At 40.7% G+C, this 18,547-nt stretch overlaps 2 protein-coding genes across 4 annotated transcripts in view; both read right to left on the minus strand.

Annotated features, from left to right (window-relative positions):
• LOC149787587 (uncharacterized) overlaps positions 1-18,547 on the minus strand; it is a 112,652-nt gene that overhangs the window by 44,196 nt on the left and 49,909 nt on the right. The gene's annotated exons all lie outside the window — the stretch shown is intronic.
• Positions 628-9,357, minus strand: LOC149787589 (uncharacterized). Its single transcript, XM_089973763.1, has 2 exons — positions 1,687-9,357; positions 628-1,210 (listed from the first exon to the last, which is right to left on the minus strand). Exons 1-2 carry the CDS (start codon positions 1,698-1,700, stop codon positions 628-630), a joined length of 597 nt encoding a protein of 198 aa, XP_089829889.1. The 5' UTR covers positions 1,701-9,357.

The raw sequence follows: 18,547 nt of genomic DNA on the forward strand, positions 1-18,547 counted from the left end.
GCATGACAAGATGCCAATGAAATGTGGCATGATTTTAAGGTCTAAAATTAAACTACTGAAATGTCATTAAAATGAACCATATGTGGTACTTTCATAATGTCTCAGTATCTTTGTTTTCATCCATAAGTTATACATGATACTTCCATGTCACAAAATGTTATTTCTTTTGTTTAATTAGTGGTCGTTTGAACAAAGTCAGTACATTTTCTACTGTCCACAACTGATTTATTGACCCAGATATTGTCAAAGGCACCACAGACTGTAATAACTTGTATTCTTTCACCCTCTTAATGTGTCTTTCCACATGTATCCTCAGGCTTGCAATTTTTTGATTGTCCTTCACCTGGGAAGCTGTGAACTGCCCATCACTACACCAAAAGTGTGGTGTTGCAATGGAAACACCAGTACCTTCTAAAACTTTATGTAAAACAAAACCTTTATCTGCCATGATTTGGTCCCCTGGTTCTAACAAATCTATAAGCCCTGACAGCTTTGTGATCTCCACATCAGTCATGCATCCCGAGTACAAGGAAGACACAAATGTGATTGCACCATGTGGGGCTATCCCTACCAAACCTTTCCAGGTGTTGTGAGTTTTGTAGTTTGAATAAGTCTTTGATGCAAGCACTAGAGATGAGGGTCTTTCTGTGTTTCTGTGCAGTCAATAATAATTCTAGTTCCTGGGTAGGACAGTTGAAAACCAAGAGGCATATTTGCTTGAACCTGCTCACGACTTGGCCAAATATTTATACTTCCCAGTAAGAAATACAAATAATTTGTCCACATGATTATTTTCCGACTTACAGAAGACCTGTGAATATTAAATCGAACAGACATATCTTCAATGGGAAATCCACATCTCATTCTACACAAAAACATGAAAAGTTCATCCACTGGGTCCATTGCCTTTTGCCGTCCCCTGATGTTGATGTCATTCCCTGTGCTGTAATATAAGCTCTTCATTCTAATTGCAGTAGGTTTGATGCTATTGAAGAAGGTTATAAAAACCTCATATGTGGGAAAACCAGTGTAAAATTCTATCATTTCATCATCGTCTGTAAATTTGTTCAATCCAAATTTCTCCACGTTTATTTTTTTATTCAAATCTTGCAGTTGCCTTTCCTTCTCTTCCAATTCTGTTTCTGCTTTCCTCAGTCTCTCCTCCAGCTCTGTAATTTTACTTTTGCATGCTATATGTAACTCACAGGATCTGAAGAAGATAAAATAATAATGTAGCTTTTCATCAACATTTGTAACTATAATGGAGACCAAAAAATATAACTAGCAAAGTTACCAGCTTCACTATAATTTAAAATTATACAAGTTTTAACAGGGGCTGCTTTCCACTGATTGTCTGCTCTTTCTTTCTCTCTCTCTCTCTCTCATACACACACATAAACACACTCTGTCATGTACACACACACCATGCATACACTATGAAATAAATGTGTAAAACAAAAGTTACAAAGCTATGGTTTGATACATATCAGTGCCATCTAGAGGAGAACAGCAAGCAAAATAAGCCCAACATAAATCACGTCTTTTAAACCTTAACCTTCCCTGTTGATGATGACACTGCCATCTGAATAAGCAATATATATGTCTTACATTTGCTAAAATAGAGATAGTAGAGTTGTCCATCACAAAAAGAACTACAAATGTACTCTGAAAACAGCTGATACTTACTCATCTGATGTCATTGGTGATTGGTTTTCAGGCACTGGCTTATGAGACTCATTGTAAATGTCAACACATGGAATCTCAAATTCTTCCAAAATGTTGTTATCCACCTTCTTTGCGATTGGCTGTCTCACTGCAGGTGGTTTTCTTGCTTTCCCTTCAGTTGTCCAAGCAAATATTGATGGAATAGCATCTTGTTTTAAGCAGCGTCTGTTGGGTGTCCATCTATAGTCCTGTTGCTTAAAGTGTCTAGAACAGACAACTGTCTTTGTGACAATCTAAGAAAAGGAAAAACAAACCATGAGTTAATTGCAATAATTAGTTGTAAAAAAAGCCCAGTCATTTCAGCACAGGCCGTTGAAATTATGTCACTAGTAAATAAAAATGCCAGAATATGAAGACAAAAGAGAGGGAAAAAATCACATACACACACACACAGATATATATATATATATATATATATATATATATATATATATATATATATATATATATATATCTGCTTCCCTTTGGAGGGGTATTATCTGACATTAACTTACTACAATGATAGAATTTCAATGGCCTGTGATTTAAGTGTGCGTTTTCCCTTACGTTTACACACATCAATATGTTTTATCAACAGCTTCATTAATTCTTATCCCCTCTTTCTCTCTCTCTCGTAATTTCATTCAACTTCTACTCTCATCATTTACATTGTACTGGTGCTATCTCTCTTCTCTATCGTGGTCATTTACATTCTACTTTTTTTTTTTTTAACGAGGTAATAACGTTTACTTTTTCTGTACTTACTACTCCTACGTCAATTCATAATTTCTTATATAAATGTGCTGCGTGGAGGTACGCCCAACTTTCGATGACCCCATTAAGTGGAATGTTCTAGGGGTAACATTTTTAGAAACCTGTCATTATAAAACACACATACATACAATCATTTGCTTCATCGACAGAATCTATGTTGCGTTTGGATTTCTCTTTCTTACATCATTCAGTTGCAAGAAAATATAAACACAACAACAATCATCCAGTTTCTTACCTTAAAATTCGGCCCCTCATCACGACGTATTGCAACAATCCATTTTCTACGAAGCTCCATCTTCTTCACTGATGGGATATGGTGGAAGCTTAAATCTATGTGAATTCTAGCATTCCCATTGCACAACGGAACACAACAATAATTGTCACGATTTTTTCTGTTGCCGGTATCAACTGTAGCAGCCATGGTTGTGAGGTAAAATGAAGCTGGTGCCTACATTAGCCTCGTTTTGGATTCGTTGACCCAGGGTCACACGAATACATGAATACATTCTAAGAATGGTCTATACACAGGTCTGGTATGTGTGTCTTATACACAGGTCTGGTATGTGTGCCCTATACACAGGTCTGGTATGTGTGCCTTATTCACAGGTCTGGTATGTGTGCCCTATTCACAGGTCTAGTATGTGTGCCCTATACACAGGTCTGGTATGTGTGCCCTATACACAGGTCTGGTATGTATGCCCTATACACAGGTCTGCTATCTGTGCCCTATACACAGGTCTGGTATGTGTGTCCTATACACAGGTCTGGTATGTGTGCCTTATTCACAGGTCTGGTATGTGTGCCCTATACACTGGTCTGGTGTGTGTGCCCTATTCACAGGTCTAGTATGTGTGCCCTATTCACAGGTCTAGTATGTTTGCCCTATACACAGCTCTGGTATGTGTGCCCTAAACACAGGTCTGCTATATGTGCCCTATACACAGGTCTGGTATGTGTGTCCTATACACAGGTCTGGTATATGTGCCCTATACACAGGTCTGGTATGTGTATCCAATACCCAAGTGGCACAGTACCACCTTGTCTGATGAGAGAAACTCAACCAAACTCCATACCTTGCAGAGTCACTTAGAGTAGATTACATTCTTGTTGACTGTATCAATTTCCACCCTAAAAGATTGTGATGTCTGTGTGTTTTTAATTTTGATTTTTAACGAAGCTTTAAAAATGTTTCAGTCATATCGCTATGATGTTTGCAATGTAACAGTTTATAGTGATGTCTAGCACTGGGGCATCATGTCACAAACATGTAGCATGATATCCTACCCAGTCACATTATCCTGACACCAGGTTGACCAGTCTTAACACTAACCTCTTAATGATGAGTGCTAAACAAGGCAGCTGTTAGTACCATTTTCATAAGTCATTGGTATGACTCTGCCAGGGTTCGAACCCGCAACCTCCAGCATCTGAGGAAGATGCTCTAACCACTAGACCACCAGAGCAGTTCCCTATAAGACACACGCCTTTTATGTGAACTCAATTAAGAAGCTATTTTGACAATCAATGAAAAACTCCATTTTTAAAAAAAATGTTGTTGTTGTTGTTGTTGGGTTTAATGCCATTTTTCAGCACACGATAGGCTATACATGGTGGCCAGTATTATTGGTGGAGGAAGAACCAGGGAAAACCCCGGAAAGAACGACCAACCCACGAGAAGCTACTGGCAAGCTTTCTCACATACCCACATTGGCCAAATCCAAGACTCTAACCTTTAAAAAATGTAGTTTATTGAACAAATTTTCACCCTATATAGTTTAAGGAACTTTTTGTCTTTATCTTTTACTTTATATACCACTTAAAGGCATTTTAATATATTAACCAAACAGCTTTTATCTTGTAGAACCACAGTAGCAGTTTACATTTATTTGGGTTTATCGTCCTAAATTTATTTCAGATGTGTAACTTCACAATTTTGAAGGCTAATTTTTAATTGGCACTATAGAGCCAGGATTGTGCTTATGTGCCATTCAAAACTATGCATACATATAGACATATTCATATTATGAGTGAGGTCAAAGAATTCAAGGCATGTCCTGTTGGATTAATCTGAGAAATAGTTTTTTGCACTAACTGATTAATCTGGAGAATGTCATTAGATAGGGAGGCATGAAGCATCACAAGTAGAGTACTTGAGCTCACTAAGCCTTTATTTCCTTTCACCATGTCATGCAGTGTAAATTCTGGCATCAACTCTTATTTCCATTATATTGTCATTTTTATGACCATTGTGTTTATCTTTTCTTTCATTTTCTTCCCTTTATTTTATTCTTCAGCCCTTTTCTCAATAACTGCAATCATACCATATAAAACATTTTACAGTCGCCTTCATCAACTGGAGGGATGTAAAACCTTTTGCTGTAGATTCCTACTGTACATACTCTCATACATACCTATTTCATTTCCCTACACAATCCTGGAGATTCACATCTCAAACTGGAGATTCACATCTCAAAACTGGATTCTATCTGCTAACCCAACATTCTTAATATAAATGCCAAAACAGATTTATGGGAAGTAAACAATTTTGACATATTGATACAAATTACATCTTTTGACCCTTTCCCTGCTTGAATCACTTGCATGCCCTCAAAAGAAAATAAAGAAACCACACTTGTACTGCTTTCCACAAAACCATCTCTAAAGCCCCTGGTTGAAGAATAATTAGTTGGATCCAACAGTAAACAACAAAGACCCAGATCTGCCATCACATAATGTGCTGGCAGATCATGGACTATGTTGTTTGTTCTATTATTGCTCCAAACTTCACAGAACCAGATCTGCTAGAGTATTATGTATTAAACTTCACAGAACCAGATCTGCCAGAGCATTATGTATTAAACTTCACAGAACCAGTTCTGCCAGTGCATTATGTATTAAACTTCACAGAACCAGTTCTGCCAGTGCATTATGTATTAAACTTCACAGAACCAGATCTGCCAGTGCATTATGTATTAAACTTCACAGAACCAGATCTGCCAGAGCATTATGCAATGGCAGATCTGGGTCTGTGAAGTTTGCAGTTGGTGTTGACTTCCAGGTGAGTATAGATATTAGATTTCAAACTGGGACCTAGTGTAGTTGTTGGGTGGAACTTGGTCATTCATGGCTGTCTGCATTCATTAGAGAATGCTAGAACATCCTCTTTATAAGATCTGGATTTTGGTATCTGGGTACATGTATTTGGGGTCTGTTTTCATTCCTGAACTTGAAGAGTACATCCTTTGTTGGACTGTCTTTCTCATACATACATAAAAATAACTACTGTACATCTCAAGTACCCCATAAACTGATTAAAGCCCACAAAAATAGAATAGATCATCTCCCATAGTATATAACAAATGGATTTTGTTAGTTTTCTTTGCTGAATGCAAACTGTTGGGCAATGATCAGGATTGTATTTACTGAGCTGAGATGATTCATTCATATCAAAAGTAAAACTATATCCACCGTAGCTAGATATAAAGTTCTTATTTACTGGTACAACACAGTCTATAAAGAAATAAAGTCAGTCTCACTTCCCTTTAAATATGTATAACTGATTAAATATCATGACTTTATTATATATTTCATAGTGTGATATTGACATTTGTTATATATTTCTTAATGAGATACTGAAATGTATCAGTGGAAAAAAAAATTATATCACCACACTGATAATACCAATTTTATTGCTTTTTTCTTTCTTCTTTCCACCCTTTATGAAATATATCTGCCCTTCTGTATGTTTTTAAAACCCATATTTCCATATTTAGAACCGATTTTATTTTTCTTCTTCTGTTCCTCTCTCTCTCTCTTTTTTTCCACATCTTGATGGACAGATTTTAACAGTGCCAACTGTAGACCTGGTACATTTATGAAACTCCAAACAACAAAATGTAGACTTCAAGTATTAACTTTGCTATAATTAGTTTTCGACATGAATCATGGAAACTGTCAGTGACTGAATTTACACAACATGTTGCTATGGGTAACCCATACAGTACTGTATACCTGTAATACTCTGTGGCAAGCAGTACACAATTTTTTAGAAGAAAAAACCTGATGAGTAAATATAGTAATACAATTTTTGTAAGTAACAATTTTAACTTGCATCACAATCGTTTTTGAAAAAAATAGATAAATCGGGTGCTAATTAGAGTTAATAACAAACCAAAATTAAGTGACAATCAGAAATTGGAGACAGTGTCTGCTACCGAGTTAGACTCAAGTGTGTCAAGGCTTCTCAAAAAAATATGTTTGAATGTAGAAATAAACAAAATGAAGAATGAAAATCCCAACTTACAACCACTGAAATATTTTGTTTAAAGATGTCACACTTTAAAATCTGCCAGATACAACTGCAGTTATGTTTCTAGTTACACCAACCCAACAGTATCAATCTGCACATGAAATGTGTTTAAGAAAACAAGATGTCTTCATTATTTTGATAAAATAAACAAAATAAAACATGATACATACAAGCTAAATTTATAAAACATTGCGGTCCCAAAATTACTGGAAAATTTGAGAACTTCTTTTTATTGATGTAGTAATGCAGCTGTTTATCACAGTGGTACTGAATGAAGTAAACCCACAATTTTTTTAACAGATGTACATAATTATTAGTAGTGAATGGGGTCACCCTACGTACAATGGGAATTAGCATTACAGGGACCCCTGGGTCACTCTACGTACAATGGAAATTTAACATGGCGAAAAATCGTGGGTCACTCTACGTACAAGGGGAATTTAACATGGCAATAAATCGTGGGTCACTCTACGTACAAGGGGAATTTAACATGGCAATAAATCGTGGGTCACTCTACGTACAAGGGGAATTTAACATGGCAATAAATCGTGGGTCACTCTACGTACAAGGGGAATTTAACATGGGAATAGAGTTTAGGGACAAAGGGAATGGAACATGGGATTTTTTTTAAAAAAAATTTTTTTAAAAAAGGGGTAGGCAATTCAAAGGCTATCTCTTTTCGAGATATATGGCTGGCCCTGAAAAGGGCCTTTGGGTTTTCTTCTTCTTCTTCTAATTTCTTCTTTTCCTCCACCAAGTTCTTATTTTATCTCCTACACTCTTCTTCTCTTTCTTTTTTTTCTTCTCCTCCTCTTCTTTCTTCTCTTCCTCCTCTTCTTTCTTCCTCTTTTCATTTTCTTCTTCTTTTTCAATTTTTTCATTCCATTCTCTCATCCTTATCCTTTCCTCTTCATCCTCCTTCTCCTCCTTTATTTCTTTCAACAGATCACTGATGATTACCTTCATTTTTCGTAAATTGTTTATCTCCATCTTCACTCTATGGGGACTATATGAATAGTGATCCTCGTTTAGGTTAACCAACATTTGCTCAAACATTCCTAAACTGTCCATCACGTTTTGCAATTTTTCCATTTTGTTAAGGTGGTTTGAAGCCATCTTCTTTTTTATTCTTTGCAGAATGGTTTGAACCACGAATACTGTGGGTTCTTATACAAAAAGCACGGACGTGATGGAAAACATCCCCCTAAAAACATAAAATTGATCTTACCTAGATCATAACCCAACAACGTGCGGACGTGAAGGAAAACATCCCCACTTTTCTCATTTCTTATAATCAAACCCAAACTATACTCTCCACATACTCTAAGAAACAATAAAGAAACCCATAATCTACTATTCACACAAACATACCTGAGCTCTTACAAACACAAACACAAACACACAAACACATACCCTCACATTTTTTAAAAAGAGTTAGTGTTTATAATCACACTACTCTACCTACACACATTGGCAAATGGATCGTTATTTCTTTTCTAGAGTATTGGGTAGCCCTGAAAAGGGCTGTTTTGTTTGGAACTTCATGGACACCTGGTTAATGGTGGCACCTTCCAGGCCTGGTGCCACATACACATCTTATCCCCCAGTTACTTTTTACCTTTTGGGGGGAGAGAGCAGAGGCAGGATATGTCGCTTCAGAATCCCAATTTTCGCTCTCTGGGATTTTGAAATTTCTTCTCTCCTTTTCCTCCTCCTCTTCTTTGTTTCTTCTTTCCTCTTTATATCTTCTTTCTTCTTCTTCTTTGTTTCTTCTTTCCTCCTCTCTTATCCTTCCCTCCTCGACAATGGCTTCCGCGGCCAGTTCATTTAATATGCGCCTGGCATATTCCAGATGCACATGAAGCTCCAACAGTTTCTCAAGTCTCGTGTTCATTTTTTTGGTGTTGATCAATCAACAAGGGTAGCTGGACTGCCGAACGAGTTTCAATTTATACTGAAAGCGCGGACGTGAAGGAAAACATCCCCCTAATAACATAAAATTCATCTTACCTAGATCATGACCAAAATCAACAACAACGCGCGGACCTAAAAGAAACACTCACTCACTTTTTATGCTACCCATCACTATTGTAAAATTTTTTTATAAATCACTTCAATAGACTATCCACATACTCAAATCAATCCAATCTAACCCCTAATATACACCTCAAACACTAAGAAAAGATATCATTTTAATCTACTATCTCCACCAACTTACTTGAGCTCTTACTAACACACCAACACATACCCTCACATTTTTTAAAAAGAGTTAGTGTTTATTTTCACACTACTCTACCTACACACACACACACACACACACACACACACACACACATTGGCAAATTAATAGTTATTTCTTTTCTAGAGTATTGGGTAGCCCTGAAAAGGGCTGTTTTTTTGTTTGCTATGGCATTCTTTTTTTAGTTTCTAAGAATGCGATGTCCTCTGATTATAGACTTTCTGGCAATAGGTCTGCTTCTTCGGAAAGAGAAGAAGAACTCTTTGGTGTCGATACGGCAATCGACGAAGCCTCTGTCAGCTTCAGGTTGCTGCTGCTGTTGTTGTTCTTGTTGCTGTTGTTGCTGCTGTCTCTGAAGTCTGTACTTCTCTGTCCATTCTTCTTTTTCCCTGTTCACTTCTTCTCTGAAGAGCTCTTCTATTAGGTCTTCAGTGATTTTTAACATTCTCACATTCTCTATTTCTTCTGGCTTCGGTATCAGACTGTGTCTGACCCTATGCAAATTCACGTAGGCTTCGTTGAGCTTAGCTAGTTTGGAGCACATATTCTTAGGAGGATGAGTCGACAATGGATGGCTAGACTGGAAACAACCCCGGTTCTTAAAGTTAAAGCGCGGACGTGAAGGAAAACATCCCCCACACGATTTTCGAGCCGCAACATTCATGAGAGGGATAGTAAGAAATGAAAGAGCATCAACCCAACATTCTTATAGCTAAACAAACCACAAAGGCATTTTTTTCTAAACACAACATTTTTTATTCAAAAATCACTTAACACTAAACAACAACATTTTTAACAATAATCCAACACTATAACATCAAACAATTTTTTTCTAATCACAAACATTTTTTTCTTCAATTACTAACTACTTTGAACAGGGCTGACAACGTTGTGAATGAAATTGTGATTTCCACTGTTGGAAATCATTAGGCCATTGTTGGACACTACGTTTCCTAGCTTGAGACAAAAGATAAGCATAATGGTCACAAAACCATCGATCTACTTTCACATCATTTCTAGCAGAAAAACGAGGATCGAAATGAGTCACTAAATGTTCTAAGGAATAGCCCAGGCTGCGATGATGCAGAAAATACACACAGTACTGTCCACACACCAAGGAATCTGTGCCTTGTAATTTCACGTTATTGAATCGGGTGGTTTGAGCATTTCTTCTCATAAAGTCAATGATATTGTCTTCCAAAGGGGGCAATCCGTACGAATCGAAATATTCCACACATCCTTCTTGAGGAAAGTAGACGGCTACCCAGTGGGTTCCTGGGAGATGACTGTCGTCCGTGTTGATCACGTAAGCTTGATGGTCTTTAGGTTTGCGATGAGGGAGTTCATCTTTAGCACAGACGACAGGATTCCAAGAAGACGTATACGAACTGTGGTTCAAAAGGTAATAAAGTTCCCAGGTATCCATTGTTTTGTGTTTTTTCTTCACAGGTAATAATAAGTCGTCAATTCGATCCTGACTTTTTGCTTGAAAATGTCTGACGAATAAACGGTTATTCGTTCTGTTTCCTCACTCTGATTCAGGAGAGCTTCGATACGATGGATCTCTTGAGTGGTTAATGCTGGACAAGAATGTTCACGCAAGTCTTTATACCACTGGTGCAACACGTCTTTGTTCGAGATGAGACTCCAAGCTTCGTCCAGATACTCGTCCAATTTTTCTTCTTGACTTAACATTAGGCATTTATCGTGTTGAATTTGACTGGGATGATCGTTTTGACATCCATAGCAATTTTTCTTGATCAATTCCGTTATTTTGTCGACCAAGTGTTTGGCAAAACAGGAGACTAAATGGGCTTCTTGTTCTGGCCATCTTGATTTCATCATGATCACTTCTTCTTCCACAGTCTCCTCACATTTCATGTCCAAAGTTTCTCCACTAGGTAAAGAGGGATAACAGTCTTCCATAGCTTCTAATAGTCTAGAATGACTTCTCTCAAACTGTTGATTTCTATCGTATTATCGAATTCTGCATACAGGATGACGTTGACTGTCGCTGGCAGTTTATCTTTAAACTGAAGTTCCACACGAATCTGGCCAGATTTTATAGGGTGGAAATGTCCCTCATCGCTGCCTTGGTCTGGAGTGAAATCGAAAGCCCACAAAGCATAGCCTCCTGCATAATCTTCGTACTCAATGCCGTGACTGGTGTTGGTTCCTAACTGGCCGGTGGCTTCGTACAGGGACAAGTACGATCTCAAGTAATTCCCGTCATCAAATTTAGGTTCGAAAGGTCGGGTACACAAGGTCTTGCCATCGCGACTGACTTCGACTTTCTTCACTAAAAAGTGTTGAAAGTTGAAAGGATTTTGATTGAAGGCTCCGTTGAAGGCTGAATTCGAGACCATACCAAGGATTAAACGTTTGGGTAGCTGTCCTTGGAACAGATGATCTTCGGTTATGGATTGCAGTCCGCTGGGAATGGTGAACGTTTTCACTTCCACACGTCGTATGGGATACTTGGCGGTCGTTCTGCTCAACGTTTGACTGATGTCGTTACCCACTTTGGGTAACACTTCCACGCGTCGTACGTAGAGTTTGGCCTCTAAAATTGTGCTTTTAGGAGGCTTAGTAGGATCAGCAGCTATCAAATGGAAAGCGGCACTGCTGCGATTCAGTCTCAAGCGGACATTCACCCCGTTCAGCAAATATTTCTCTTGCAACCACATGTCCAAATGCAAACGATCCATCAGTTCTAAACTTTTCTTGTTTAAGATTTTGTCTTGTCTTGCCTCAAAGCTGGAATTGGATGTATCTGTTTTTTCTAACTTGCCCGCTTCGTCAGCTACCCACAGCACACAGGCATTGAGATGACTATCCTTGGCATCTATTCCGTACGTCAAGAGATTTTCCAAGTAGGCACGGTAAGGGTATGTATCCATGCTGCTGCTGACCAGTTTGTTATTCAAGTACAAATCCACTGAGCTGAACAAGGAATGCATGAAATTGTTGACGGGACCTATTTCGTCATCGTCTTTTACTCCATTACCATCCTTATCTAGAACTTGGACTTTCAAGTACAAGTAACTGCTATTCAGATCGATGTAATCTTCGGGCTGTCCTTTGATTTCAAACTCGATGGGAGCGGAATCGGTCAATGAGGAGACGGGATTAAATTCCACCCATTGGGATTCTTGCATCGTCATCATGGTAGGGGGCATGGCAAACAGATCCAGTTCCGTCTTGGAACAAGCGCAAGACTCTCGGTGCATCATTTTGTTCTGTGTTTCAATAATCGAAAACGTCTAAGTCTCGAACGGTTCTTCTTTTCTTGGCCTTTCTCGCTTGAAGTCTGGTGAAAGGGTGTTTTCTTATTCGTCGTCTCTTTCTGCCTTGTCCTTGCCGAATGCCAGACTCGGTAGCGTGCAGGGCATTTATAGGTGTCTCTCGTCGGCCCAAAATGTCTTTGCCCGTTTGCAGCAAGACATTTTTGCCTGCCCTCATGAAGGCTTCTTTAGGGTTTTGTTTGTCGATGATGACATTTTGGAGAAATTCTTTGCCTTGCGTCAGTGCCGCATCTTTCAAGGCGTGCAATCCTCATGTCACCATCGGTTTCAACACTGGGGCCACCGAACGAAAGGCCGATTTTAACATGTCTCCTAAACCGTGTCCTCGTTGTCGAGCCACCCCTTGGTACACTGGATACATGACTTACTTACGAGTCGTGAGAGAACCGTTTTCAAAAATGGAGTTTCACCGTGACTTTTCCTTTGGTGAATGGAATATTTTGTCCCAAATCTCCTTTTATAGTAATGTTGACCGTGTCCAAATACGACTTGCTGACCGGTAAATAGTGAGGATGGACAAATTCGCGGTGGACGTGATAAGTGTTTCCACCTTCCTCGTCAGCGTTTGTGGCAGAATCCACTTTGAAAGGAATGACACGCAGTAACGGCACAGAGGTGTGTCCCACCACGTTGTATTCCACCACATCGGAGTACACGAACATCAAATTCAGTCCTTGGTTCAGTTCTACCAGGAAACGAAAATACTTGGCAAAAGAGTCGTTGTCATAAATGACTGATAATTCGGGGGGTTTTTTTTGTTCTCCTATCTTCCTCATCTCCGTGTCACCGCCCAATATGTCAAACAATTCAGGACAAAATAAGAAAGACATGAATTTTCTGGACCCCTCAGAAAATTTCATCAGAAAGCGACGAGCTATTTTGTGGTATTCCAGGGTGACACTTTTTTGGACATTCCCCAAAGCTTTATGGAACACGCCATTAAACTTGGAGGCTATGGTGCTGACCAAATGATGACCACTGAAATAATAGCCTGGGAGAATGGACAAGTTGTAGGTCCACGTTTTAGTTTTGTCATCATAGGTTTTATTGCTATATGTGCCAATCTTATCCAACTCCTCTTGCAATGGTTTGTCATGAACTTCTACCTTAAAATAATTTTGATTGGGAAGGACATTGAGGACTTGGGTCGGGTGAATCATTTCCACTAAAGCCACTTCCCAATGGGCTTCGTGATCTAAGGGGATGGCTTGAGGTAATTTAGCCGTGTAACAGCACAACGTGTTGTGGGGAAACACCTCCATGGAACTGTCACTGGGTAAGGTTAAGTAAAATTGGTTTTCGTGACTCATAATTCCAGAGTTCTGTGGCTGTCCGAGGGAATATTAGTGGATGTCAGAGGTGTGTCTCCGCCCAAAATGGGGTTCTGGTTGTGGTTGTTGTTGGAGTGGTGACTGGCACTGGCACTGGACACAACGTTCCCGTTCGAGGAGAATTTCAGGGAGGGATTGGGAAGCAGGTAACCGATGCAACTGCTCAATAAAATGGTCCACAATTGTTTGTCTCCTTGTTGCAAACTCAAATTGGCAATGGCTGCCCCGATGACACAATACACCACGAAGATTTGGCAGAAAAAGACGATTTGCATTTTAGGCACACGTTCTCCACACCACACCCACAAGGGTTGTTTTTGTAAATCTTGCACAGAAGAACTAGGGGAAGAAGGAGTGGTCGACGTAGCTGCGTCTGCTGTGTGAAAGGGCATGATGGTCACTTCTTCTTTTTATAGTCGATGACTTGCGAAGCGTCGATCCAAGAATCGAAACTGGGTGGATATCCTTTCCAACGTACTTTGACTTCTTTGACACGTCGTTTGCCCACTTTACGGGTTCTGCGCTCGAGAATGCTTTCGATGTCGTACACATCGTCTTCTTTTTTGGTGACACGTTGTAACTCGGGCAAATAAAACGTTCCTTTGAGCACTTCTCCGTTCATGTCTTCCAATTTATAGACGGTTGGATGACGGCCATGCACTCTTCCAGTGACGCGAAACAGTTCGGTCGTCCAGTTAGGTAAGTAACCTTTGTCGAAAGTGCGTTTGGTTTTGCCAATGCGTACCCAATCTCCTACGACCAACTCTCCACTTTTCTTGGGGACAGCCCTCGTCGGGGACGTACCGAACAGGCGCTCAAACACCAGCACTTCGTTGTCGGGAGTCACGTCTTGCGGGGCACGTCCGATGCTTCGATGGTAAGATTGGTTGTACGCTTGCACCAGGTGCGGTAAGATGTCGATGTACTTCAGAGTGTGGTGATGCGTAAAATATTTCCACATGCGTTCTTTCAAAGTGTGTTGAAAACGTTCCACGATGCTTGCTTTGGTTTCGGGATTCTCGGTGGTAAAAAAATGAATGTCACATTTCTTTAATTCTTTTTGGAAAGCTTGGTTCAGAAATTCGGTGCCTTTGTCCGTTTGCCATCGAAGAGGGTGACGACCGCTTTGTTTCAACACTCGTTGCAGGGCTCGCACTAACTCGCTGCTCGATTTGGAAGTCAAGGGCACGACCCAGGCAAATTTGGAAAAGACGTCGATGACACAAAACAAATATTTGTAGCCACGATTGTAGCTGGCCAAATGAGAGACATCGGCTAAATCGGCTTGCCATTGATGATCAATGCCTTCCACTCGGGTGCGACTTCTGGCAAACTTGCGTCGAATGGGTTTGTGTAAAGTGTAGGTAGCTTGTTCTTGTAACCATCGTTGCACTTGAGGTAAACGGAGACTTTTCAGTCGCGTTTTGGCAGCACGATACAATTTTTGAACTCCTGCGTAACCTGCAGGATGCGAGGGATCGTAGTAAATGCTGGCTAAGACTTTTTCCATTTTTTTTGTGTTGATTGGTGTCTTAATAAGGCACCCACTCTTGGAAGAGGCTACTCTTTTTCTCTTGGGGTATTTTCTTGGATTGCAAGGCTTTGCGTGTGCGACCGGCAATAGGTGTCGAAGAGGAGGAGGATGTCTGAGCGGGGGATATCGATTCTTGTTTCACTTCTGTCTTCACTTTCTTTTTCTCTTGTGATGAAGAAGGGGTGGCCATCATCTTTTTAATCCATCCAATTCTGGAGGTAGGTGGTGTTGTTAACTTGCGTACTTTTTCTGGTGGAGTTTGAAACCCTTCTTCTTCTTCTTCTTTTCCTTTTTCTGTCTTGACCACTGGTACCGGTACTGGTACTGGTACTGGTGATGGTGCTGGACTTTTCATCAAGGTCTTAAAATCTTTCAAAGTGGGTAGAGCTGTTTCGTCTAAAGCTTTCTGGTGAAAGAGTTGCAGTCGTTGCAAGAGTTGACCGTACTTTTGCAATTTTTCTGTTTCGGACAAATCTTGGCGATCCATCAAGGACTGCAATTCGTGTTGTAACTGGGACATTTCGCTCAAATTGGGATGGAGAGGTAAATGCGGAGTGCGTTGTTCTTGCCACCGATGGTATTCCATCCATCGTTTGTAAGGCACTAAAGCTAGTTTTCGTCCTTCCATGGGTTGTCAGGGGTCGATTCTGAGATCTTGGGACTTTCGAAGGCCTTTTTATCTTGCTCCCACCAGTCCTCCCAACATGGTTCCCAAGACTCCTTTCAGTATGGGGCCTAACAAGAGAGGCAAAATGCCTCCACGTTGGACCAACATCTTCTTTTTTTGACGAATGGGAATTTTCTTTTGAACCATTTGGCGAAGAACGTGACGATGTTTGCCTAAGCATTGTTTCTGGTGTTTGGACAAAGGGATCGTGCCTTTCAAAACGTTCAAACAACATTCGCACACGGTATCGATGACCTCTTTGGAGGCCGTTTGAATGAGTTTTTTTCGTAGGGGTGAAGAAGCTTTGGACAGGACAGATAACAGGTCCCCATGTTTGGCTAAACGTGGTGGCAGTCCTTTCCTTTTCTTTCCTTGGGGTTTTCTGGAGGGTGACATCTTTGAGTCTTTAGGAGCACCAAAAGAACACTGATACCCTACTTGGTCACAGGCCTTTTTTATACTGGAACGCGTCGCCACTGATTGTCTTTACGTCGTATCAACTTCAGGACAGGCATGACACGTCGTGCAGGGGTACGTAACAGACTAAATCGAGTCAGTTCTTGCTTGGACAAATCCAGTAAACTTTGTAACATGCCCGATCTTTCATGGACTTTGATTTTGGGAGAAGGTAATTTGTGAGCAGCAGCCACTGCCGCTAAATGGGAAGGTCCTGCCACTGGGGAAGTTCTTTTGGGGGTCATCAACGGAGAAGTTCTTGGTGTGATTAACGTCTCCAAGTACTCTTCAGTTCCTGGTGACATCAACGGAGAAGTGGATAAACGTGAGGCTGTCGGAGACACAGTCACCGCTGTGGCAGGTCGTGGTTTGCGAGTGTAAGGCTGCGTCCTGGCCGCAGTGCCTCTCTTGCGACTAGTTTTCTTCTGTGGACTTTTCTTTTTCTGAGGACTTTTTCTCTGTTTCTTTTTCTGGGGGCTTCTTTTCTTTTTTCGGGGTGGTGTCTGGTAAGAGGAGGGTCCCGCCACTGGAGAAGTTCTTCTCTTTGGGGACCTGGTCTTTTTCTTCTTGGGGCTTCGTTGAACTTTTGTCTTAGGGATAACTTTGGGGGCATTAGGATCCCATCTTAAGAGTGAGCGAATGATGACCCCTCCTAGAGTACCGCTCCCTCCAGGTTTCAAAATGATTTGTTTTTTGGTTTGAGTGTCGATGCGGGGATCGGCCAGTTGGACCAAAGCGACTTTGTTTCGATCGAAAAAGCGTTGGGTTTGATGAGGAATCTGAATGATTCCTTGGAGTAATTGACGTGCCGTCACCGTAAACCATCGTAAGACTTCTTTGAGACTAGCTTCTAAGACACGGGCTCGTGTTTGTGGATCTTTTTCTCGACTGATGCCATACAAGGCATGAATCAATTTGACAGGAAGATGCGACTGAAGGGACGTCATGTTCGCACTGAGTGTGAGACAGACGAAAAAGGGTCTGAGGTTTTTATAGATTTTTTGATGGAGAGTGAAATGAAGTCGAGGACGGAGACGTGTACAGGACAGGCCCTCCGTCTTGGCACCAGTGGTGAAACAAGTGGGTACGAAATCACAAATCCTCGGGAGTGGTAGGTTTCAAATCGACGAGTAAATAGGCGTGTGGCGTTTGAGTGGCATCGTCGTACACCTGAGTCAGCCAAGGCGTTCCTAACTGTTTGGATAAGACTTGCACTTGCGATTTATCTCGAGGGCTTTTAAACAAGACCACGTAATGCGCATTGAGACTGATGGTGCGATGGGCTTTACTTTGTTGAAACAAATTTTGGGTGATGTAAACGACACTGGCATTACGGTGATGCCCTTTGCGCGTGAACCACAATTTAATTTCTTCTTCGTCTTCTCCTAACATGTCGTCGAAAATGACCAAATGGGTTTGACGGGAGTCAGAGACGATGCCGTCGTCTTCTTTAGGAATGCCTTCCACAAACACGATGGAATCGCCTTGACTTTCTCGCAAGAGGCTGTACGCCGATTGCCACTCTTTGTAACACCACACGATCCGTTGAGGGGGCCGATCGATCAAATGATGTTTATGTTCGATCAAACGTTTGACAAATTCGGTTTTGCCAGAACCGCTAGGTCCAGCAATGAGCATGTTAAAGGGATGGCGAAGATACAAAGCCTCCCAACTGGCACGATCTAAGTGTTCGTCGATGACTTTGACAGTAGAGGAAGAGGGAGCAGAGACAGCAGAGGTAGCCATGGTGTGAGAAATGTCACTTGTGACACGAAAAACAAACAAGACAAGAGTTTATATACTTTTTTCAGAACACGTTTATTGAATGTTTCAAATATGAACACGAAAGACAACCCAAATAGTGATGTACAGGAATATAAAACACAGCAAAGCGATCAAAGTGGAATATAAACAAGTGTCTGTACAACATGTTTTGGGTAACCAAGATGTCCTAGGGACAGTGTGTAATGTTCTTACAGTCTCTACATGAGGTATTGTCACACAAGTGTCCTCCCGGAATGACCTTTCAGGAATGTCCATGACAGTCCTGTCCTGAAGCGAGTGGTTGTTCTCGGTGACGGGTTCTTCTGGCACCGTCACTAACACAGGTTGAAAAGTAACTTTTTTCCTTGAACAACTCTTGTGCATACTGGGCCACTTCTTGGGTCCAAGCCTCAAAACCCCCCTTTTTCCAGTCACGAACATCTGTCCAATGAGGGTGTAAGTCA

Source organism: Sinohyriopsis cumingii, chromosome 11 (genome assembly GCF_028554795.1).
Source record: "Sinohyriopsis cumingii isolate HCF-2022 chromosome 11, ASM2855479v2, whole genome shotgun sequence".
Taxonomy (NCBI): Eukaryota; Metazoa; Mollusca; class Bivalvia; order Unionida; family Unionidae; genus Sinohyriopsis; species Sinohyriopsis cumingii.